Raw genomic sequence first — 26194 nt, 5'->3', positions numbered from 1 at the left:
TCACAGTGCGTCCTTATCTCCCGCTGTGAAGGACAGAGGCTTCAGCTCCATGCTGGAGCTCATGACGTCAGAGGTCGCCAGATGAAGAGGGCCATCTGTTCTGCATGTGTGGTTCGCGGGGAGGTCGTCTACAGGCCGACAGAGCACAGAGAACCGCTGAGAAGTATAAAGACAGTAAACTGATATTGTCGAACCATGAGACGGGTGACAAACAGCTCATACAGGTGGGAGAAAAGAAAACAACTTAAAATGAGGATCTGAAATAGCAGACCCAACTGAAAAAGTATTCACTGTTTCCATGAGTTTCAAGTGGTTGATTACAATTATTTATACTCCATGATAAGAAACAATGTATGTGTTAAGAATTGAATAGACAGCCCCAACATGTTTGTGTCATATTTGTGTAGCTTGACGAATCGCTATTACTGACATGTCCAACTGGTTTAAGTTCTGTTCTGTTACAGATTTGGATCTTAATTTGACCCTGCTTCTCACAGCAGGAAAATCATTTTGCAGGATCATAATAGGGGCGCATGTGAAAGAATGGGACTATAAACTAGTCTAACCGAAACTAGACAAGACAAGCCTGTCTAAAGATGTTGAAATGTATTGACTTGAGCTCACCTGGCGCAGGGTTCCATTGCTGTTGGCCATTTTGTAGACCATCCATAGCGGGATGAAGGAGAGGGAGATAGTGGCAATGAACCAGCCAATGATGTTAGCCCAGACAGGATAAACATATGTGTTGCTGAACTTCAATGGTGAGTACTTGACTATGGAGAAGATGAAGGTAGCCTAATGTTTGGGAGAGAAAAGCAACTCATTACAAAACAATATTAACACTCACGCTCTCAACTTAGAGATCTGACATGAGGCAAGACCGTCTGCGTGTTAGAGAGAGAAGCAGAAAGAGAAACACAGAGAGTGAGGTGCTACGGAAAGCGAGACAAGACAGTGAGACAGTGTTTTGATTTATGAGGATCCCCATTAGCCGACGCCAATGGAGACAGCTAGTCATTCCGGGGTCCGACACGTAACGAAAAAGACATTACAGACAAAAGACTTTGCAATTTACATACATTTAAAAACATGAACATGTAGTGTGTGTGTGTGTGAATCTATCAGCTACACATACATGTCAGTACATACACACAACAAGTAGGTCACATGGGGGAGAGGCATTGTGCTGTGAGGTGTTACTCTGTTTTTTGAAACCAGGTTTTCTGTTTCCTTTCACTATATAAGATGGAAGGAGTTCCATGCACTCATGGCTCTGCATAATACTGTACGTTTCCTTGAATTTGTTCTGGACCTGGAGAGTGTGAAAAGACCCCTGGTGGCATGTCTGGTGGGGTAAGTGTGCATGTCAGTGCTGTGTGCTGTATGAATAATTTAATAAGATAATTTTTTTTTTAACCATTTCAAATTATTATTACTCAATTCTATAGTTTGGGTTAACACCAGTGATTTAAGTATGAACGTAATGTCATCTAAAACAATAATCTGTTTCCATTACGTGGAACAGTGTCCAAAATTGAAGTCGATCCAAGTAAATGTTTGATGAATTAACGATGAATAAAGGATATTGTAAATCATGCTAATATAACGTGTCTGTGTAAGCAGTATATAAGAGAACCAATGGGACTGCCCCGACAGAGCTCCTGACCGACCTGTACTATGGTGCACTACGTTTGTTGGAACCTCTCCAGCTTGCTGACAATACATAATTATTCATTTAATATTGACTTCAGCTGTCCCTGGTGTTGAATTTCCATGACAGTTGACTAGGCATACAATTTGGAATGAATGTTTCTTATAAAAACAAGAAGTGATATTGGCATGCATAGTATTAATATTAGCCCTTTGATTACTGAATCCTTACTGTGCACACTGTAGGAGTGATGTAGAGCCAGCAGTACTTCATCAAAGGCAGAGGTCTGTAGCCAATCATATCACTGATGTTACCATAGAAACGTTCAGCACCTATAGTTCAAAGGGGGCACGTCACAAAAAGTCACAAATCACCATGTCACCATTGGTTGAATTCCCTATTGCCTTCAGACAGATGCCGTTATTCTAAAGTGAGTACGTTGCTATGACCTATAGGCAGTGTACGACTCACCATAGACCCAGGCGATGCAGACAGACTGACAAATGGCCAGCAGTAGCAGGGTGGTCCCACTGCACACATGGTGGTCTAGCAGCTGAAGCAGGTACATCCCTCCCTGGAGTAAAAACAAAACCTTGTCATGACTTTACCCACACCAAACACAACACTTCAACATACCCAATGTTTTTTTTCTCCACATTTTGTTACGTTACAGCTTTATTCTAAAATGTATTAAACTTTTTAAAAAATCCTCATTAATCTACACACAATACCACATAATGATACTGAAAACAGGTTTAGACATTTTTGCTAATTTATTCAAATAAAAACAGAAATATCTTATTTACATAAGGATTCAGACCTTTTGCTATGAGACTCGAAATTGAGCTCAGGTGCACAATGTTTCCATTGATCATCCTTGAGATGTTTTTACAACTTGATTGGAGTCCACCTGTTGTAAATTGTAAATTGATTGGACATGATTTGGAAAGGCACACACCTGTCTATATAAGGTCCCACAGTTGACAGTGCAAAAACTAAGCCATGAGGTCGAAGGTTGTCCGTAGAGCTTCAAGACAGGATTGTTTCGAAGTACAGATCTGGGAAGGGGACCAACACACTTCTGGAGTATTGAAAGTCCCAAAGAACACAGTGGCCTCCATCATTCTTAAATGGAACAAGTTTGGAACCACCAAGACACTTTCTAGAGCTGGCCGTGGAGTACCTCCATGGAGATGGGAGAACCTTCCAGAAGGACAACCTTTTCTGCAGCACTCCACCAATCAGGCCTTTATGGTAGAGTGGCCAGATGGAAGCTACTCCACAGTAAAAAGGCACATGACAGCCTGCTTGGAGTTTGTCAAAAGGCACGTAAAGGACTCTCAGACCATGAGAAACAAGATTCTCTGGTCTGATGAAACCAAGATTGAACTCTTTGGCCTGAATGCCAAGTATCACGTCTGGAGAAAACCTGTCACCATCCCTACGGTCAAGCATGGGGGTGGCAGCATCATACTGTGGATAAGTTTTTCAGCGGCAAGGAGTGGGAGCCTAGTCAGGATCGAGGGGAAGATGAACAGAGCAAAGTACAGAGTTCCTTTGATGTAAACCTGCTCCAGAGCGCTCAGGTCCTCAGACTAGGGCGAAGGTTCACCTTCCAACAGGACAACGACCCTAAGCACAAAGCCAAGACAATGCAGGTGTGGTTTCTGGAAAGGTCTCCAAATGTCCTTGAGTGGCCAAGCCAGAGCCTGGACTTTGAATATCTCTGTAGCAATGCTCCACATCCAAACTGACAGAGCTTGAGAGGATCTGCAGAGAAGAATGTGAGAAACTCCCCAAATACAGGTGTGCCAAGCTTGTAGCGTCATACCCAAGAACACTCAAGGCTGTAATCACTGCCAAAGGTGCTTCAACAAAGTAATTTTTTATTTTATTTTTTATTTCACCTTTATTTAACCAGGTAGGCTAGTTGAGAACAAGTTCTCATTTGCAACTGCGACCTGGCCAAGATAAAGCATATCAGTGTGAACAGACAACACCGAGTAAACAATTAACAAGTCAATAACACAGTAGAAAAAAGGGGAGTCTGAGTAAAGTGTCTGAATACTTACTGTATAAAAATGTGATATTTCAGTTTTTTTTTATTTAATATGTAAAATTTCTAAACCTGTTTTTGCTTTGTCACTATGGGGTATTGTGTGTAGATTGAGGGGGAAAAAATCAATTTAATACATTTTAGAATAAGGTAACATAACAAAATGTGGAACAAGTCAAGGGACTTGAATACTTAGCGACTGCATTGTACCTATACACACTTATAGTCACTACTCACAAACCTTATATACCAACCAACAACATGTGTAGGTGTATGAATACAGTTTGGGCATGTTCAGGAACAAGACCTGTCAAGGGCCTGTGTCTTGGATCAGTTTATGATCCCTAGATCAGCACTCCTTCTCTGAGACACTTCATGAATACGACCCCTGGTAAAACACCGGGCACTAGTCATAGACTAACAGTATGGGTGATGCATTGGTCTCTTACCTCTGTGACCAGGGCAAGCCCCAGTATGAAGCCTATTGTGCAGATAGCCAGCAACAGCAGCTCTCTCCTGAACTCACGGCGCAGATAGGTAGGGAACAGATCCACAACAGATGTCATCAAACACTCCAGCCCAACAAACTAGAGAGGGAGAGGGGAGAAATATAGGGAGAGCGAGACCAGATGTATAGTTTGAGTTTATGTCCGTTATGGTCAATTCCATTTCAATTAAAGACAAACTTACATTTTCTCCTTAAAATGTAAACACATTGAAACAAAATACAATTGGAGTTGACTTCAGTCCTGAATTGAAACGGAATTTAAGCCCAGACCTGTTAAGCCACGTTTGACCAAACAGTTGACAATGACTAAGTTCATGTTGTTAGAAAAAGCTTCAGTGTGCAAGAGGGACACTTACCTGACTATCCAGACCCAGAAGGATGATCATGATGAAGAAACAGGCAGACCAGATCTGAGACATGGGCATCATGGCTACTGCTCGAGGGTACACAATAAATGCCAGCCCAGGACCTGTACAAAGATAGGAACACTGACTGAGTACACTCAATCACTGCACACAGTGCAATTTGTGTCACTACAGTGCACGCTGACTACACATAACTGCACACACTGACTGAACACATGGCCTAAACCTGACCTCACCCTTGACTGGCCTCGCCCAGCATGTACATGTAACGTACACACACACATGCATGTAGGCATGCTCACTAGGGATGAATGGCGGGAACCCGGTTGCCAAGATTTACAGATATTAACCACCCAAAACCATTTCCTTCTCCCGGGAAAAATAACTGCGAGAAATTGGTAAAATATTATTATTTATATGAACAGCATGACATGAAATTGAACTGTTAAAATATAAATCTGGCTTCTCTATGGCCTTCTCTCTGCTTAATGCATGATGAATCATCAACGCACAGGTTGGAGACAGACAGCCTATCTCCGTGTGGAACGCAGTTCACAATGCATGTAGGTAGACCTATCATCTCATCATGGTAACTTTTTTTATTTTGACAGGTAGCCTATGATACAGTAATATAATGCATAATAAGCTGTCACGAACATCATCAGGGAAATGACCGGACCAAGGTGCAGCGTGGTGAGCGTACATTTCTCTTTATTATGAACGTCGCCAACAAGAAACAACAAAAACTACCGTGAAGCTTACTAGGGCTATACAGGCCACTAACAAAGTCAACTACCCACAACTAAGGTGGAAAAAGGGCTGCCTAAGTATGATTCCCAATCAGAGACAACGATAGACAGCTGTCCCTGATTGAGAACCATACCCTGCCAAAACATAGAAACAGAAAACATAGTAATAAAGAAACTAGAATGCCCACCCTAGTCACACCCTGGCCTAACAAAAATAGAGAATAAAAGCCTCTCTATGGCCAGGGTGTGACATAAACTTCTAATGTATAGCCTCTGTCCATGGCGCAATACGCACGCACATGTGCTCCTCTGGCCTCTCTCCTTAAAAAACGATCCTTAGCTCTTGGAGTCCCATGCAGGAAAAGCTAGACTCGAATAGCTTGCTGGACATTCTTTTTTTTTGGAGCATTTCTTGAATATTCGAAGAGGCACGCAAGCTCTTGTTTGCTGAATGTTAAATACAGCAGCCAATAGAACTCTCGGGTAGTTTGAAAGAAGAGGGAACCCGCGATGGCGGTAGGCTATAATAACAGTTATTTATTCAGACCCATAACCATTCAATATTTGTGAAGAGAAGTGAAAACCTTCTGCATCTCATCCTAGTCCTATATTATTCAAGGATGTCACTAGAATTATGCAGATAAGAACAAAACGTATTTCATTTAACTGTTGAAAGCAAGGAAGGCATGAAGCAACACTAGAGAGAGAAAAAGGAGGTCGGCTAATAACATTGGAGGAAATATTATGAAAGGTATATATGAGTCAGCCTACTAATTATACAAATAGGCTCCATTATATTTCAAAATTAAAATCACATTTGCTAGCCTATACTTGTAATTTTGTAAACCACATGAGCTGCACCAGAATCACATGTTCTTTCCTTTATTTTTAATGGTTTTAAACGAGGTGCGTAATTCCAGTCCATATAATACAGTATAATACATTACAGTAATACAGTTCACACTAAAAATGATCAGCCGACTGGAGCTTGTTAAATGTTTTTAACCAAGAGAGCATATAGCTAGCTCCATCTATGGGCTTTTATGTTTCTTTTTATGGGGGTTTTCTAGGCTTAATGTGCACTTGCCAATATAACATATACAGTATGTATTGGATAATGGCACAATCATTTGGGCTTTTTTGGGCTTGGGCTCATGAAATGTCTGTAATGTAGGGCTCATAAAATGTATTTAATATATGGCTCATCAGGCTCAGGTAGCATCAGGATAAAATGTTTGATCAAAGCTCTAATCAAAGGGCTCCCGAATGGTGCAGCGGTCTAAGGCACTGCATCGCTACAGACCCTGGCTCGATCTCGGGCGGTATCACAACCGGCCGTGATCGGGAGTCCCATAGGGCGGCGCACAAGTCGCCCAGCATCATCCGGGTTAGGGGAGGGTATGGCTGGAGGGGTTTACTTGGTTCATCATGCTCTAGAGACTCCTTGTTTCGGGCAGGGTGCCTGCAGGCTTACTTACGTCATCAGGTGAACAGTGTTTCCTCCGACATATTGTGTGTCTGGCTTCTGGGTTAAGCAGGCAGGTGTTAAGAAGTGTGGTTTTGCGGGTCATGTTTCGGAGGACGCAAGACTCAACCTTCACCTCTCGAGCCTGTTGGAGTTTCATTTACATATGTATTCAGACCCTATACTCTGTACTTTGTTGAGGCATCTTTGGCAGTGATTACAGCGTTGAGTGTTCTTGGGTATGACCCTACAAGCTTGGCATACCTGTATTTGGGGAGTTTCTCCCATTCTTCTCTGCAGTTCCTCTCAAGCTCTGTCAGGTTGGATGTGGAGCGTCACTGCACAGCTATTTTCAGGTCTCTCCAGAGATGTTTGATCGGGTTCAAGTCCGGGCTCTGGCTGGGCCACTCAAGGACATTCAGAGACTTGTCTCAAAACCACTCCTGCATTGTCTTGGCTGTGTGCTTAGTGTCATTGTCATGCTGGAAGATGAATCTTCATCTGAGGTCCTGAGCGCTCTGGAGCAGGTTTTCATCAAGGATCTCTCTGTACTTTGCTCCATCTTTGCCTGAATCCTGACTAGGCTCCCAGTCCCTGCCGCTGAAAAACTTCCCAACAGCATGATGCTGCCACCACCATGCTTCATCGTAGGGATGGTGCCAGGTTTCCTCCAGATGTGGCGCTTGGCATTCAGGCCAAAGAGTTCAATCTTGGTTTCATCAGACCAGAGAATCTTGTTTCTCATGGTCTGAGAATTTTTAGGTGCCTTTTGGCAAACTAAAAGGGGGCTGTCATGTGCCATTTACTGAGGAGTGGCTTCTGTCTGGCCACTCTACCATAAAGGCCTGGTTGGTAGCTAGAGAGATGGTTGTCCTTCTGGAAGGTTCTCCCATCTCCACGGAGGAATTCTAGAGCTCTGTCAAAGTGACAATTGGGTTCTTGGTCACCTACCTGACCAAGGCACTTTTCCCCGGATTGCTCAGTTTGGATGGGCGTCCAGCTCTTGGAAGAGTCTTGGTGGTTCCAAACTTCTTCCATTTAAGAATGATGGAGGCCACTGTGTTCTTGGGGACCTTCAATGATGCAGAAATGTTTAGGTACCCTTCCCCAGATCTCTGCCTCGACACAATCCTGTCTCGGAGCTCTACGGACAATTCCTTTGACCTCATGGCTTAGTTGACATGCACTGTCAACTAAGATACCTTATATAGACAGGTGTGTGCCTTTCCAAATCATATCCAGTCAATTTAAATTACCACAGGAGGACTCCAATGAAGTTGTAGAAACATCTCAAGGATGATCAATGGAAGCAGGATGCACCTTAGCTCAATTTCGAGTCTCATAGCAAAGGGTCTGAATCCATTTTAGAAAAAGGCTGTAACAATACAAAATGTGGAAAAAGTAAAGGTGTCTGAATTCTTTCCGAAGGAACTGCATATGCTTCATAATGCTTTTGAATTACACTTCCCGGTTTGAGGGAAATACCTTGGAGAAAAGGGATGTATTCCCGGGATGGAACATTTGTAAAATAACGGGAAATATTTAACTCTAATGGGCACACACAAATGGACACATTTTTTTGTTAACTCTATTGCGGAAATATTATCCTCAGAAATGATATACTGTATGTCCAATTTGTTACACAAATGGCTCAGTAAACAAACACACTGTCACATCCTGACCTTAGTTCCTTTTTAATGTCTCTATGTTAGTTTGGTCAGGGCGTGAGTTGGGGTGGGCATTCTATGTGTTCTATGTTTTTGTATTTCTGTGTTTGGCCTGGTATGGTTCCCAATCAGAGGCAGCTGTTTATGGTTGTCTCTGATTGAGAACCATACTTAGGCAGCCTGTTTTCCCCACTATGATTTTTGGGTAGTTGTTTTCTGTCTCTGTGTCTGCCAGACAGAACTGTTTCGTTTTCATTCGTTCTCTTGTTATTTTGTTTTTGTGTTCAGTTTAAATCAATATTAACATGGACACGTACCACGCTGCTTATTGGTCTGATCCTTCCTACTCCTCCTCAGAAGAGGAGGAAAACCGTTACACACACGTGACCCGTTTCAGGAAGCTAGGCATATGTCGCACGTCACTACTTCACAGGAGAGGCATTTGAACGTAATTATTTTTTATTATTTATCAAAATGCGAATTACCTTTTGGCACATGTGAACTTTCATGTGCCTTAATTACAAACCTGAATGCCATCTGTAATACAAATAAAATTATTAAATTACGAGTCTAATTTTACCAGAAAGTCACTTTAATTGCAAGGTAAAGCATACTGTTCACTAACTAGCGAAAATAGCTCGCTGGCTCGCTAGCTAATGTTACATGTATGATGTGTTGTCATTTTATTTGTATCTCAGAAATCCATTGGCATTGCTAGTTATAGCCTAATGTTAGCGAGCCTGCTACATGACCCATCAAGTTAGCCAGGTGTATCTGGGGGTGATTACGGCCATCTATTGTATTTCATGAACGTGTCTAGACAATAGTGTCCCATCCAGTTAGCTAGATGTGGCTGGGGGGTGCCTATAGCAATTATTTATGACACTATTCAAGCATCTTCTAATAATGATCAAATATTTATACAATATTTTTATCTTAAAATACTTAATACTTAATACTTTCTATTATTGATATTGCTACAAGTAACAATTTCACTGTACCATTTACACCTTCTGTATCATGTGCATGTGACAAATAAACTTTGATTTTATTTGATATAGTGTGTGTTTACTAGAAACGGTAATGTGAAGAACAACATGACCTGCACCAAAGTCAGATTAGGATATAGGCCAAGGACTAGATAAAGTGCATTTTTTCCTGGAGTTTTTCCTTATTGTAGGCTCTTTCACCACTTTTAGTCTTCACATCTTTGGTTGTTTACTACACTTCCTTACTCACTCTGTTTAGCACATGGCCTGACATGTGAATCCTTAAAGAGATGGGTGGAGCTAAGGCTTAAGAGGGTGTGAACGATGCTGAATAGGTGTAGACGAAGAAGAGCTCTCCAGTAGGTGTACCAAAAACATTCAAGAGCCATTTTCTCAAAAGTGGGGTTAAAAATCAATCTACTTTCAAAGCAGAATTACTTTCCCATTGTTCCTCAACTGTTGTGTATGATATGCCATTTTGTAGCTCTGAGTTTCCAACCATTTCAAATGTTGCTACATAAGACCAAATCGAGGTGGTCGGTCACATATAGAAACCAAATAAACGTTTTTTAGTTAAAGAAGATAACTTACTATAAGAAGTTTTCACAGTCATTGTGGATGAATTTGGTGTGAACTATCTGCGACCTTTGGCTTTTACCGCATTATGATCTTCTATGGAATAATGTCAAACATTCTAATGGTAAAATCCATCTCTCTTGTCTGTTACAGTATCAACGTTTACCTGACTCAGCCACCTCTTCAATGGACACCCCCTGTTCATAGGTCATGAAGCCCAAAACAGAGAAGATTGCGAAGCCTGACACGATGCTGGTGCCACTGTTTAGAAGACACAGGTAAAAACAGTCCCTGGGGAAAAAAATACCAAATTACATGTTAGGGGAAATAGTGATCTATCTTTGGCCTGGAGATAATTTATAAATTTGCAGTATTTATTTTTAGTCAGTGTCAAGCAGTCAGACTGGGGGTGGGTTTCACTGACACTCCGGAGACCATAGAGTTGGAAAGATCTTTGTATGTATTGCTTCTGTGAGTGCAGGGCAGAGGGCAGCTTTAAGGTTGGTGATTTACTGCCACCTGTAGTGCAGGAATGTTTTTATTTTTTATTATTTTACCTTTATTTAACCAGGCAAGTCAGTTAAGAACAAATTCTCATTTTCAATGATGGCCTCGGAACAGTGGGTTAACTGCCTGTTCAGGGGCAGAGCGACAAATTTGAACCTTATCAGCTCGGGGGTTTGAACTTGCAACCTTCCGGTTACTAGTCCAACACTCTAACCACTAGGCTACCTTGCCGCCCCAGAAGTCATTGGCTGATCCCTCCTACTGACCTGTGATCCCACATAGGAAGTCCCACCCGGTTGACTACTTTAAAATGCTGAAATACTTCAATTGTGCTGCCCATACTAAAAAAGTGAGGTTTGTGGCATGTGTGTCCTCTATACATCCCTATGCCAATGACTCACTTGTAGCAGTCGTTGTTGTAACTGTTGTAGCTGCCCAGGGATGTGAGAAAGCCCAAGCTGATAGCATAGGAGAAGAAAATCTGTGTGCCTGCATCCATCCACACCTTAGATGGGATGAATAGTATATTACACATAACATTCAATTCATGGAGATATTATGATTCTTGTTTGTGTGTGTGTGTGTGTGTGTGTGTGTGTGTGTGTGTGTGTGTGTGTGTGTGTGTGTGTGTGTGTGTGTGTGTGTGTGTGTGTGTGTGTGTGTGTGTGTGTGTGTGTGTGTGTGTGTGTGTGTGTGTGTGTGTGTGTGTGTGTGCTGAGCCGGCAAAGGCTTGACATCGAAAGTCTGGGTGACGCCACCAAACGGCAACACCTCCAGTCTGTTCTCAGTGCAAAACTGCCCAAAGAATATGAGGATACTGAAACACAGTGGAGCATGACCAAGTCCACCATCCTCAATACCTGCAAGAACACCCTAATGATGAAGAAGGACTCAGAAATTGAACAGCTCATTAACACCAAGCGGAGAACCTCCTGCGCCTGGCAGAACGACATCAACTGCAGAGCCAGAAGAGAAGCTCACGCCATGGGGAAGAAGGAACTAAAGAACACCGGGTAAGGGAACTAAAGAACAAATGGACAGGAAAGGCGTTGGAGATCCAGCAACTAGCAGACTCTGGACATTCCGGGGGCTTTTTCGACTCCATGAAGGTGGTATGTGGACCCAGTTACTGTTAACTCGAAATGACAAGGTTCCAGTTTAACAAAGTTTACTAAACCGTATGAACACCACCAAAGGTCGCCATTACACTCGAGGCTAAGTCCATCACCGACTAGACTTCCTGCGCATGCGCACTCTTGACTGAGTGATAGCCCCGTAAACAGAAATATTGGGATACTTAAAACATGAACTTAACAGTTACCGCGGCCTAAAACCAATCCCCTCCAAAGGTGGGCCAAAGCTGCTAAAGGATGACGAATCCATCCAATCCCATTGGAAAGACTACTTCAAAGAGCTCCTCAACAGAAAAACAACGGTTGAGAGGGCAGTTGAGAGTGAAGCACAAAGGAGGACATGGGATAACTACCCAGCCTGCAGGAGTTGCAAGATGCCATCAGGAAGACGAGGAACAACAAGGCCGCTGGTCCTGATAGGATTCCAGAGAAAATCCTAAAGGAAAGCGGGCCACATCTCCTAGATCACATACAGTACATGCCTTGCTCTTTAAGATCTAGGACAAGGAGGAAATCCCTGCAGAACTCAGGGACACCCTAATCATCACAATTTTTGGGTGGACATGTCCACCACCAGAAAAACACTTTCCCGCATCCTGGGCAACTGACTCCTTTCCCTGTCAGAAGAAATCCTCCCAGACTGTCAGTGTGGCTTTCGCCCAACAAAGTCACCAATGGACATGATTTTTCACTGCGTGGCAAATGCAAGAAGCAACCACTGTAAAGACCTTACAAAAGCCATTGACTCTGTGAACCATCATGCTGATTATGTTTTTCAAAATGTGTCTGCCCTGACAAATCCACCAGAATACTGCAGCTGATGTATGACATGTCAGCAACAGTGCTCAGTAACAATGCAAAATTCCAGCATCATTGCACCCACCCTTTCCCCTAACTTCATCGCTGCCATCCTCCACCTCACAGGCCAAAATCTGCCTCAGTGAGTCTAAATGCTGTACAGAATAGACAGCATACTCTTCAACATTAAAGGCCCAAAATGCAGTATTTGTTTTACTGTATGTTAATATCAAATAATTTATGGGTAACAATGAAGTAAGTACCTTACTGTAATAGTTTAATTAAAATTGACAAAAATAGCTTTTTTAGCAAAGAGCTATTTCTCAAGCAAGAATTTTGCGAGGACTGTCTGGGAGTGGTCTGAGTGAGGAAGGGGGAACTTAATACGATATGTTATTTGCATAGATGTATGGAACCCTCTTTGTTATTGGTCTATTAACCATCACCATGAAAACCCGAAACTGACGCCCATTCAAAAAGAAGGTCCTGTGTAGTATGTATTGTATTTTCAACCAGCATCTACCAGGAAATAACACTGACACAACTGGTTAATACACCACCATCTAAGCTGTGCCAGTGGAGCATTCTCAAGACAAGCGCACAAAACACCAGTTTCCTGGAGGTGGCCCGAACACGAAGAGCATCACCACCACCCAAAACCAGCTCAGATGGACTGACCATTTTGTCAAGATGCCCAACTCCTGCCTCCAGAAACAGGTGCTGTACTCACAACTAAACTAAGGGAAGAGTCCCCCTGGGCGGACAAAATAAGCGGTACGAGGATAACATCAAAACAAACCTGAAAAAGTGCCATCAAGACATATTCCAGTTGGGAGCACACTGTAGAAAGACAGGTCGACAATGGAGGAAAACTCTCCATGAGGGAGAAGCACTTATGAAGATCTTTCGCCGTGCAGCATATGACAAGCGGCAACTTCGAAAGAAGAACATTTCCATCAAGAAGGCCCAACCGCCATCCACCACCACTACTCAACCCTGCCCACAGCCGCACCAAAATGTGCGGCTCCCGGATTGGCATTTTCAGCCATCTGAAGACCCACAAGCAGGATCCACCAGGAGAACAATCATACTCGACCCCGAGAGATCGCCGGTGATGATGATGATTATAATGATGGTGTGTGTGTTTCTGTGTGTGGAGTGTATCAAGCCATGTACTGTTGGTCTACCTGTGGGTCTGTGAGGCGAGAGATGTCAGGGTAAATGTAAAAGATGATGCCGTCTATGGCTCCAGGCAGAGTGACACCGCGGATCAGCAGGACCAGGAGCATGGCATATGGGAATGTGGCCGTAAAGTAAGTAGCCTGACAGGAGAGATAACAGAAATAACTTAGTACATTGTAATCTACACAACCCTGTCAGTTTGTAGAGGTAGTTATGGTCATATTGAATTGGTGGAGACTATATGCAGTCAGAGTGAAGTCATTGAGTAAGACAACAAGTCATAATGTGCACTATTATAGATAAACTTACGGATATGTACATTAAAGCTGTTTTATCGAGATCACAAGATCATTTTCTCATGATCACGGCTTAACAAAAGTTGTTTTGTTGAGACCATGAGATTAACTCTATCAATAGGAGTAAACGCATTGACGATAGATTGACAATATGTGGTGATCAGAAGAAAAACATATTGTGATTTCGACAAAATAACTTTTGTTATGTCGTGATCACAAGAAAAAACAAATTGTGATTTAGACAAAATAACTTTTGTTATGTCGTGATCACAAGAAAAAACATATTGTGATTTCGACAAAATAACTTTTGTTATGTCGTGATCACAAGAAAAAACATTGATTTCGACAAAATAACTTTTGTTATGTCGTGATCACAAGAAAAAACAAATTGTGATTTCGACAAAATAACTTTTGTTATGTCGTGATCGTGAACTATTTTTAAATATTTTTTATACGTCCTCTCTGGACATATGAACGCAGCCGCTACTCAAACTGGGTTCCACACAAAACATAAAACATGACATAATACAGAACAGTAATAGACAATAACAACTTAAGGACAAAACGGCATAGATTTAAAATAAGAATACTTACTTTCATACACTTACACAAAACCTCTGGAGATACAGCTCAGCACAAAACTGAATTTAAAATCAGAATTCACACTTTCATGCACTTAAGTCTAACATTCCATGCTTAATAACGCTACATTACACATACATCCACTTTTGTTTATCGTAATATGTTTCAGATTCCACCCAGTGGGTCATAGTGGGTCTCTCATAGTGGGTCTCTCATAGTGGGTCTCTCATAGTGGGTCTCTCATAGTGGGTCTCTCATAGTGGGTCTCTCATAGTGGGTCTCTCATAGTGGGTCTCTCATAGTGGGTCTCTCATAGTGGGTCTCTCATAGTGGGTCTCTCATAGTGGGTCTCTCAAAGTGGGTCTCTCAAAGTGGGTCTCATGCTGGTGGAGTTGTTTATTAAAAAAAGGAACAAACATTCACACGGGTTTGGAGCTGTTCACACAGTGAATGGAGTACCATGCATACGTCGCCTCGGCAGTCGTGACAGCCTTCACTTTTCATTATGTGTTACAGCCACCGCCAGTCACAGTGTGTTCTCTTATGGTGATACGTAACTGACTGGAGCTGAACAGAGTCTTAGTGGAGCTGACCACTCACACCAGGGCAGAGCCATTCATAAAAAGAACAGGGTCCATGTTGGGCTGATGTGGGATTGGTGTGGGCTAATCAGTATCGGTTGGTGTGGGCTTGGCGTGGGCTAGCCCGTGCCCAAATAATACCCACATGGGGCTAATTGGGTCATGTTTGCTGGGAAGGTACAAGCAGGGGGCTCAAGGACATCAGTTGCATCAGTTACTGCACATACAAAATACGTAGATAAAACGTAGATAAAAAAAATAACCATACCACATTCTAACCAGTAGATGTAGTAGTTACAATAGTGTGATACTGGATATCACACACAATGCCACTGTGGAAATAGAGTGGGGATGTTCATAGAGGTCGGTTAGTATTAATTGATTCTCACCTTGCCTGTGGACTTAATTCCCTTCCAGACACAGAAGTAACAGATGACCCAGGTGAGAAGGAGACACAGCGCCAGCTCCCATCTGATGTTGCCCATCTCCTCGATCCCCCCGGAAATGTTCAGCACCCTGCGCCTGTGTGTGAGTGAGTGAGTGAGTGAGTGAGAGAGAGTGAGGAAGGGGGAACTTAATACGAGAGTGAAGGTTTGGGAATCCTGCGCAACACGTCACATGCGTAAAGTAAGGGGGGCTGCTTACTCCCAAAACTCCATGACTGGTAGTGTGGTATTCTCTCTTGATGTCAGGTTGGTGCTGCGATTCTGCTTGCTGTCGTCCATGCACGAGTCTAGGGCAGACAAATCAAATCAAATCACATTTATTTATATAGCCCTTCGTACATCAGCTGATATCTCAAAGTGCTGTACAGAAACCCAGCCTAAAACCCCAAACAGCAAGCAATGCAGGTGTAGAAGCACGGTGGCTAGGAAAAACTCCCCAGAAAGGCCAAAACCTAGGAAGAAACCTGGAGAGGAACCAGGCTATGTGGGTGGCCAGTTGATTTGGTACATGTAACACACATTGGAAATGGACAATTAAACTTTTTGATTGACCCTCCTTACATTGTACCTCCTCCTTGGCAATAGTTAATGGTAATGAGATAACAAGTTGGTGTAATAAAATAACAGGGTACAACAGCTTAAACTTTAATAAACAAATGTAATAATCACAAAGGAATGGTCCACCTAATTCACTTTGGTTAACTGCCAGTTATGGCCCCTCTCTGTTGTTAATTAATGTTGTACACTGGTAACTCAAACTCTTTGACCCCTCCCCATGCCTCTTTGACCCCTCCCCATGCCTCTTATGACCTCTCCCCATGCCTTGTTTTATTTTATTTATTTTTATTTCACCTTTATTTAACTAGGCAAGTCAGTTAAGAACAAATTCTTATTTATAACGTCGGCCTACCAAAAGGCAAAATGCCTCCTGTGGGGATGGGGACTGGGAATGAAAAGAAAAATACATTAAATAAAAATATAGGACAAAACACACATCACAACAAGAGAGACAACACAACACTACATAAAGAGAGACCTAAGACAACAACATAGCATGGCAGCAACACATGACAACAGCATGGTAGCAACACAACATGACAACAACATGGTAGCAACACAACATGGTAGCAGCACAACATGGTAGCAGCACAAACGTTATTGGGCACAGACAACAGCACAAAGGGCAAGAAGATAGAGACAACAATACATCACGCATAGCAGCCACAACTGTCAGTGAGTCTCTTACCAGTGTTCCACCAGTTTCCGCAGCTTGCCCAGGGTAGCTCTGCACTGAAGGAGGAGAAGAGATAGAAAAAGGCCCATGCCAAGATCACAATGTAGGAGATGGCACTGAATGAGATGACAAGGTTACAGGCGTAGCCCATACCTGTGGAAAAGAACATGTTTTAGCACTCCGCACCATTTTAATACAGATTGTGAAAATCTTAATTGTCCCAAAATGGTTGTAGCGGTACATATATTTAATCAAAACGTACAAGTAGATTAAATGTAGGGTTTAACTTGTCCAAAACCAACACTGTAGTTTGTGTGCTATACTTTCTACTGTTCATACAATGCATATAATAAGTTGTACGTCATTCATTGGGGTCCTGACTTGGGAAACCTGTGCATAGGTTAGGCATTTTCTTGAGCACCGATGGGCCTTTGTGGGTAAATGACAGAATAGTTAGGATAACTAGAAAATAAGAATAGTTAGGATAACTAGAAAATAAGAATAGTTAGGATAACTAGAAAATAAGAATAGTTAGGATAACTAGAAAATAAGAATAGTTAGGATAACTAGAAAATAAGAATAGTTAGGATAACTAGAAAATAAGAATAGTTAGGATAACTAGAAAATAAGAATAGTTAGGATAACTAGAAAATAAGAATAGTTAGGATAACTAGAAAATAAGAATAGTTAGGATAACTAGAAAATAAGAATAGTTAGGATAACTAGAAAATAAGAATAGTTAGGATAACTAGAAAATAAGAATAGTTAGGATAACTAGAAAATAAGAATAGTTAGGATAACTAGAAAATAAGAATAGTTAGGATAACTAGAAAATAAGAATAGTTAGGATAACTAGAAAATAAGAATAGTTAGGATAACTAGAAAATAAGAATAGTTAGGATAACTAGAAAATAAGTATTTGATGTTTCCCCATGCGCCAACATAAAAAGGTTTACCCTCAAATAGCGGACACATCTTCCTCCAACATGTGATTCCTCCCTGGCTGGTGTATTGTCCCAGAGAAGTCTCCAGGAAGAATAGCGGGATCCCGCACGTCACCAAGAACAAAACATATGGAATGAAGAACACACCTGCCAGACACGAAGAATCAGCTCAATCAAGATATGCGCCAATGTCACTGTTAATGAAATTACGCACAGTGTATCAAATGCATTGCTCTAATGCAATGACCGACGTTTGGACGACATCAGAGTTTTACTGGTTTCCACTAGATACCACAGCCACAAAGTCCAAATTGGCTTCCCATAAAGACTAATGAAACTGAAATGTGCTTTTTGGTCTTAATTTAAGTTTAGAGTTAGGTTTAACATTAGATTTTAAGAAGATAAATTGTAGAAATAGGTGGGGTTATGAATTTGTGGCTGTGGTAACTGGTGACAACCGTTTTCACTCACCCCCTCCGTTTTTGTAACACAAGTAAGGGAATCTCCACACGTTTCCAGGTCCAATTATAGCTCCCATCACCGTTAAAATATACTCGGCTTTACTCCCCCAGTTTCCCCGCACTTCCAGCTCCTTTAGTTTTGCTTGGCTATTGGCTGTGCTGGGCATCATTTGCAGTTTGGGGTCTTTCTTCTCGTTGTAGTTCATGGTGGTACCCGATACTTTTTAGGATGCGTAAGTCAAGTTTTCCTTGGATTTGAGAAGTTGTAGCTGATGTTGGCACTGTCGGAAGGCTATATAGACAGGATATGTGTGTAAACCAAACCCACCAATCCTGTCCTAAATGGGGTCAAGGGTGGGATTAGAGGAAAACTGTGCAGGACCAATCCTCATATGAATGAAACTGGCAGATCGAAAGAGCAGTGGCGAGAGAGGGGGCTGAGGGAGTGTGGTTTCTTATGTGTGTGAGAGAGGGAGAGAGAGAGAGAGAGAGAGAGAGAGAGAGAGGAGGGGGGGTGAAAAGAGCGGGGAGAAGAGATAGGGCGAGTCATAAAGCCCACCTATTTCTACAATTTATCTTCCTAAAATGTGATTTCAACCACACTTTTTGTTTTCATGCATTTATACGATATGGACAATTTTTACTTTGTGGCTGTGGTAAAGAGTAAAAACCGAGATTGAATGTCAGTTTCTGTTCCTGGGAAACGATGTCACAGTCCCCAATATTGGCTATACACTCCAAATACACATGTGTATATGTGTATTTCATGTGTATTCTGAGAGAATCACCGTATTTGTATTCATATGTATTAGGGATCCCCATTAGCTGATGACAAGGCAGCAGCTACTCTTCCTGGGGTCCAACCACATTAAAGCACTTACATATAACAAAATATTAAACAGTACATCATTTAACATTGTTACACCACTACATATCTACAATACAAAATGTATAATACCAACATTACAACAATATTGCACTGTACGTGTGTGTAGAGTGCGTATGTCTGGGCCTTTGTGTGTTTCCCTTCACAGTCCCCACCGTTCCATAAAGTGTATGTCTACAGTGGTATGCATATCTGTGTTGTTGGCTTGTGCACGGCTACAAACGCATTAGTAGACAACATTGGCAAATCTGTCCATTTTCTTATTATGCAATTTATAATAATAATAATAATATAATATATGCCATTTAGCTGACGCTTTTATCCAAAGCGACTTACAGTCATGTGTGCATACATTTGACATAAAACATGAGAATGTGATTAATTTTGATAAGCAAGTTTTTTGTTGTAAATAAATAGTTATTGTTTTATATAAATACATATATTTATTATCATTATAACATGTTTTGTAAAATCCTATCCAAGTAATCGTTCGGGTTTGATCATCTGTCACGGGAAGACAAGGAAAACGTACAGATGAGGTTTCAATAAATGCTAATGAAAAGTGATGAAACCACTTGATTTGCCAAACATATCTTGCCATATTTAAATGTCATATAAATTACATTGTCATTTACAGTCTTGTCTGAAACACTCTGAAAGACTACATTAAGACTTCGATCTGTTAAAACTTGTAATATTAATCTGTATCCAGACAATGTGCCCCAACGGTTGACCAGGCTATGTGAGAGCTGCAATATGACCTTGTTGCCTTACAAAAAGCACTGATTGGTTTACTCCTTCTACTTAATTCGGACAAGACGACTAAATACATGTTGTTCTCTAATTCTCGCAACAACAAAAAAATCACATGGACTACATATTTATTCATTGGATGGTTCTCCCATTGATACCATCGATATAAATATCTGGGCATTTGGATTGACAAAGATTTCATGTTTAAAAAATCAAAGGTTTAAAGTGGGCTTATTTTTTTTTATAGATCTTGCTTCTCCCTAAATACCAGAAAGCAAATTGTATAGTCAGCCTTCCTGCCAGTTCCTGACTATGGTGACACCATTTACCAGATTGCAGCAACCACTACTCCTAAACCTTTGGATGTCATCTACCATAACGCCATTAGTTTTATCACAGGTTACAGTTTTAATACTCACGAGTGCGTTCGTATATGATGAAAAGGTTGGCTGGTCCTCATTAAACTCCCGTAGATCCCTTCATTACTCCTTTTTGTTTACAACAGATTACACCTACACAAACACGAGATACCAAATACGTTCACAGGATTGGTTAACTCTTGAGGTTCGTCTCCACTGAATTAGCTAAATCCGCTTTTACAGTGGCTTGCGAAGGTATTCCCCCCCGTTGGCATTTTTCCTATTTTGTTGCCTTACCAGCTGGAATTAAAATGATTTTGGGGGTGGGTTGTAATCATTTGATTTATACCTACCACTATGAAGATGAAAAAATATTTGTTTGTGTGAAACAAACAAGAAATAAGACTTTAAAAAACAGAACTTGAGCACGCACAACTATTCACCCCCCAAAGACAATACTTTGTGGAGCCACCTTTTGCAGTAATTACAGCTGCAAGTCTCTTGGGGTATGTCTCTATAAGCTTGGCACATCTAACTGCTCCAGCTCCTTCAAGTTGGATGGGTTCTGCTGGTGTACAGCAATCTTTAAGTCTTACCACATATTCTCAATTGGATTGAGGTCGGGCTTTGACTAGGCCATTCCAAGACATTTAAATGTTTCCCATTAAACCACTTGAGTGTTGCTTTAGCTGTATGTTTAGGGACATTGTCCTGCTGGAAGGTGAACCTCTATCCCAGTCTCAAATCTCTGGAAGACTGAAACAGGTTTCCCTCGAGACTTTCCCAGTATTTAGCGCCATCTATCATTCTTCAGCACAAAGTATAAATGTCAAACTAGAGGCAATTAAATGAAAAATAATGTTAAAATGGTCCAAATTAACCAACAGTCAATTACACTGCATCTAAGTATGTGATTTAAAGGGTACCAAATTCTTACATTCCAGTTCTGGGACTTTGCCATGATGCCCTTCATCCGCAGTTGGAAGTGATGTTCCAGGGTCCATCCTTGTAGCCAGAAATCATTGCTCCTTACTCTGTATCTTTCCTGTACTCTGTCACACCCTGCCTGTACCCCGAGTATTTCCTGCACCCTCCAATGGGCAGGTGAAAGCAGAAACTCGAGTGTCAAAGTGTTGGATTACTTGCATGCTTGGTTGTTTTATTGCTCAATCTAATTTATGCTGATGAAATGTTTTAAACATATGCCTAATGGACACATGCTTAAACTCACACACTTTTTGATAGACTTAAACAGCTGCAAATTATCAAGATATCAAAGCGTCACCAACAACGTAAACAGTGGGCCGATAGCAAATGCAGCATATGGCATTCATTTTTCACATGCAAATAGCACTTTTCAGTAGAGCTCAAAGCAGATCATTTCATGAGAGAAGCAACTCAAAGCAATGAGCCCAATCAGTGCTCCATGTCTACAAAATCATAAACAGAGTAGGCTAATAAGTCCTTTTGTAGTTATGATCAGGTAAAACAATATGTCCAAGTCCTATTCTTGAAGATCAAGGGACATTTTAATTCATTAGAACGACTGGATATCGGACTAACTTTGGTTTTTAATGTAAAGATATAGCCTAATCCTATTGAAGTAGAAAGCAATGGGTTAGAAGAAGCGTACATTACCCATCAAGTAAAATGCAACATCCATTTATGGCCAGCTATGTAAACTCTAACAGTGTTGGGCCTTTTGTGGAGTCCCCATCAGTGAAATATGTTGATTTGGAGTCAGTATATAACAGTGTTTGTGATGGAATTAAGATGGAGCAGAGCAGCATAATGCAGAACACACAGAGACTTCCCTATGATAATTTATTCTATACTAATGTGTTAATCGGAGGCAAAGTGGAAGTATGAGCTATGCTTGACAGTGGGTTGATGGCCTGTACCCTGAGCTCTAGTGTCTTACCTGAGCTATTGCATGGAGGAGTGTTGAAAAGCCCTTCATTGTGTCCCACAGAGGTGGTTTTGGTTGGTTGTGGTGGGTCGAAGACGAGTCCTTCAGGAGGATGTGAGCTGGAGGCGTACGGCTGTAGTGTCGCCGTGCCTACACTGGTGGTTTAGGGCCAGAGAGATGAAATCGTCTTAGGCAGTAATCTCCTAAAGCACTTACTTCATTAGCTGAAGACAAGTGGATACCGGTGCAAGATGGTTTTCACTCCGGAGAGTATCAGTGGTGAGGAGAGCTAGCTAATCAGCATGATGGCTAATGTGGAGAGATGGACAGACAGTGAAGTATCTGACAAAGTTGGAACTACGGGACTTTAAGGGACTGGGACGCTAGAGCTTACGCAAGAGCACTTAGTCTGGGGCAGACTACGAAACACTCAGAACCTGGCAGTGCTGTCATTTGCGAGCCCAGCAGTTCAAGTACAACACCAAGGTATGTCATGGTAGCGAGGACTGTAGCTATGTTGTGGGGGGATGGGTGGCTTCCTGTTAGAGTGATCAACCATTCTCAGAAGGCAGTGATATTGAGACAAAATGCCACGCTATCCAATGTCCTATCCTGCATGGCTTTAGAGGCCTATGATTGTTTGCGCGTGACTGATGATTCACCAACAGCTTTGCAGCGGCATGTGCAGAGAGCGACTGACATACTCACTGACCGTCAAGATGACTTGACTCTGACTGATGACGGTTCCAGCCGACTTGACGATACTGACGGACCTGAGAGTTCAATCAGTTTGGGAGTTTTACGTGACTTACCTTTGACTGATTTTGACGTCAACTCCTGTCAAGTGTCTCCTGCTGGTAAGGAGAAGCTTATCCAGCTCATAGCTGAGTACCAGTCCATCTTTTCCAGGCATAAGTTGGATTGTGGAAAAGCTGCTGGCTGTTTTCATTGCATCCGACTCAGTGGTGAGAAACCCTTTTGGATGCCATACCCACTCTTTTCACTTAATCAGCATGAGAAGCTCAAGCAAGCATTTAATGAGATGGAGGAATGTGAAATCATAAGGAAGTCCAGTAGTGATTTTGCCTCACCCCTTGTCCTTGTCTGGAAGAAGCCTGCTGTGTTACCTTGATGATGTCTTGGTATATGTGGCCACTGAAGACCTGGTCTTTGAACATCTTAAGGCTCACAACCTAAAGCTGGATCCAAAAAAAGTGTAACTTGTTGCGAAGGTCTGTGATGTTCTTGGGGCATGTCATCAGTGCGGATGGCATAGCTAAGATTCCTGAAAAGGTAAAGGGCCGATGGAAGCTGACCTGATGGAAGACGGAATTGACATCCCCTCTCAGAAGAAACTGAGGTCATGATGGTGGTGTATTACCAACAGTTCATTAAAAGCTGCGCAACCATTGCAAAGCCTCTATTTGGGTTGACAACTGGGCACAAGGCTCCACGCTGCACAATGAAGCAGTGACGCTCGGCTGACTGGAAAAGTAGCCCTTTCTCCAGTTAAAGCAAGCCTTGCTGGACAAGGTCTTAATGGGCCACCTCAACTTCAACAAACACTTCTTACTGTCTGTGGATTCGTCCAGCAATGGCTTCGGTGCTGTGCTGTCCCGGGTACAAAAAGGGGGATATACAGTGAGAACAATAGCCTTCACGAGCAATTCAGGCTGTGGCTGTGACGGACGATGGAGTGTGTGTTTGTGTGATTGAAAAAGTGTGAAAAAGAAAATGCTTGCAAAAGCCAGAGCCCATGTGTGTCCGCGAGCAGGAGTTGTGACAGAGAGAGAGAGTTTTCAATTTGTGCAGATATGGGATGTACATTTTAAATAAATGTATTGTCCTATCATGATGGAATGGTCCCCAACCCTATATCCTAAACACCCACCTGAGAGATCCACAAACTAAGGAGAAGTCCTTATTTGTTTTAAATGCCTACTGCAAGTAGCCTATACACAGCCAAGACAGAAAGATAAACACGATCAGAGACCCACTAAAGCAGCACTGCCCCCTCAAGAGTCTGAGCCTGTCTGGCAGGGTTGATAAAACAAAGCCGAAGCCCACGGATGGATGAGCATAATATAGAAGGAATTTCTCAAAGCTGCTAATGAGAACCTTGATGACCTCTGTACCTAGCCTGTGGGGATTCCGGTGGACCCATGGGGAGGGGGGTCACACTCGGACAATAAGACGGGACAAATTGTGACCCTAGTGGCACAAAATAATAGAGTGGTCTGGCTGCACAGAGGTGCTTGGGAAAATGGTCACAATGGGGGACCAGTGTGTGTGTGTGTTTCGGGGGATAGGGGTGTATCCAAGCTCCATCCGTTAAAACTAGACATTGGTTAATCAAATCTCCCCATTCTTGTCAAATTTGGAATGCCTTCTCAAACAGCTCCAACTGTACACACATTCAGACATCAAGTATTCTCTTGAGTTGGGCTCTGGGATGGAACAACTGTTGAACATCTGAGCTTGTGTTTGTTTGTGGGGAAAGGATGGGGAGAGTGCATGTATGTATACAACATATGTTGCTATGGGGTAATGATGTTAGGGGCAGTATAGGTTGAATCACAATAACTGCTTGCCAAAAATTGAATTTTAGTTGTGCCAGTCCTGGTTATAGGTAACAATCCTTCGTAGGAAGTGCCTACATCATTAGACATATTATTAGTTAATTGTGGAAATAAATTAAGATATGCAAGATTTTTCGGAAGTTTACATACACATAGGTTGGAGTCATTAAAACTTGTTTTTCAACCACTCCACTAATTTCTTGTTAAATAACAAACTAGCCGTCATACAGCTCAGGAAGGAGTGTTCTGGCTCCTAGAGATGAACATACTTTTAAAAAAAGTGCAAATCAATCCCAGAACAACAGCAAAGGACCTTGTGAAGATGCTGGAGGAAACAGGTACAAAACGAGTCCCATATCGACATAACCTGAAAGGCTGCTCAGCAAGGAATAAGCAACTGCTCCAAAACCGCCATAAAAAAAGCCAGACAACGGTTTGCAACTGCGCATGAGGACAAATATTGTACTTTTTGGAGAAATGTCCTCTGGTCTGATGAAACAAAAATAGAACGGTTTGGCAATAATGACCATCGTTATGTTTGGAGAAAAAAGGGGGAGGCTTGCAAGCTGAAGATCACCATCCCAACTGTGAAGCATGGGGGTGGCAGCATCATTTTGAGGGGGTGCTTTGCTGCAGGAGGGACTGGTGCACTTAACAAAATAGATGGCATCATGCAGCGTGGTACGCGTCCATGCTCAATTTATTTCAAATGAACACAAAATAACAAACTTGAAACAACGTAAATCAAAACTGTTCTGTATGGTAAAAACACAGACACAGAAAACAACCACCCACACAACCCATAGTGGAAAACAGGCTGCCTAAGTATGGTTCTCAATCAGAGACAACGATTGCCAGCTGCCTCTGATTGGGAATCATACCAGGCCAAACACATAGAAATAGAAAACATAGAACACAAAACATAGAATGCCCACCCCAACTCACGCCCTGACCAAACTAAAACAGAGACATAAAAAAGGAACTAAGGTCAGGACGTGACACTACCCAAAATATTTTACCCAAGTTAAACAATTTAGAGGCAATGCTACCAAATATTAATTGAGTGTACCGTAATTGCTGGACTATTAAGCGCACCTGAATATAAACCGCACCCATTGAATTATTAAAAAATATGTATTTTGTACATAAATACGACGCACATGTCTATAAGCCGCAGGTGCCTACCGGTACATTGAAACAAATTAACTTTACACAGCCTTTAAACGAAACACGGCTTGTAACAAAAATAAATAGGCTTTAACCTCTTGAACCTCTGGGGGCAGTATTTCATTTTTGGATGAAAAACGTTCCCGTTTTAAACAAGATATTTTGTCACGAAAAGATGCTCGACTATGCATATAATTGACAGCTTTGGAAAGAAAACACTCTGACGTTTCCAAAACTGCAAAGATATTGTCTGTGAGTGCCACAGAACTAATGCTACAGGCGAAACCAAAATGAAACTTCAAACAGGAAGTGAGTCCGATTTTTGAGGCGCTGTGTTCCAATGACTCCTTA

General features: G+C 41.9%; 1 protein-coding gene across 1 annotated transcript; it reads right to left on the bottom strand.

Annotated features, from left to right (window-relative positions):
• Positions 1–18444, bottom strand: LOC118391754 (sodium- and chloride-dependent GABA transporter 2-like). The gene is made up of 14 exons (XM_035783242.1): positions 18201–18444; positions 17742–17876; positions 16798–16938; positions 15751–15838; positions 15495–15627; positions 13652–13786; positions 10935–11038; positions 10193–10317; positions 4572–4684; positions 4157–4294; positions 2123–2225; positions 1883–1983; positions 625–795; positions 1–156 (listed from the first exon to the last, which is right to left on the bottom strand). The coding sequence occupies exons 1-14, from the start codon at positions 18394–18396 to the stop codon at positions 1–3; spliced, it is 1839 nt and encodes a 612-aa protein (XP_035639135.1). The 5' UTR covers positions 18397–18444.
• Positions 18445–26194: the final 7750 nt, after the last annotated feature.

Source organism: Oncorhynchus keta, chromosome 12 (assembly GCF_023373465.1).
Source record: "Oncorhynchus keta strain PuntledgeMale-10-30-2019 chromosome 12, Oket_V2, whole genome shotgun sequence".
In the NCBI taxonomy this organism is placed as follows: domain Eukaryota; kingdom Metazoa; phylum Chordata; class Actinopteri; order Salmoniformes; family Salmonidae; genus Oncorhynchus; species Oncorhynchus keta.
The sequence above is the reverse complement of the archived record's forward strand: the minus strand, read 5'-3'. Positions and strand labels throughout refer to the sequence as shown.

Coding starts and splice junctions, on each gene's coding strand:
- LOC118391754 (XM_035783242.1), bottom strand. CDS start 18,396: ATGAACTACAACGAGAAGAAAGACCCCAAACTGCAAATGATGCCCAGC. Junction 10,318..10,934: donor TACAACAACGACTGCTACAA/GTGAGTCATTGG, acceptor TTTTTTCCCCAG/GGACTGTTTTTACCTGTGTC. Junction 1,984..2,122: donor CTGCATCGCCTGGGTCTATG/GTGAGTCGTACA, acceptor TTTGAACTATAG/GTGCTGAACGTTTCTATGGT.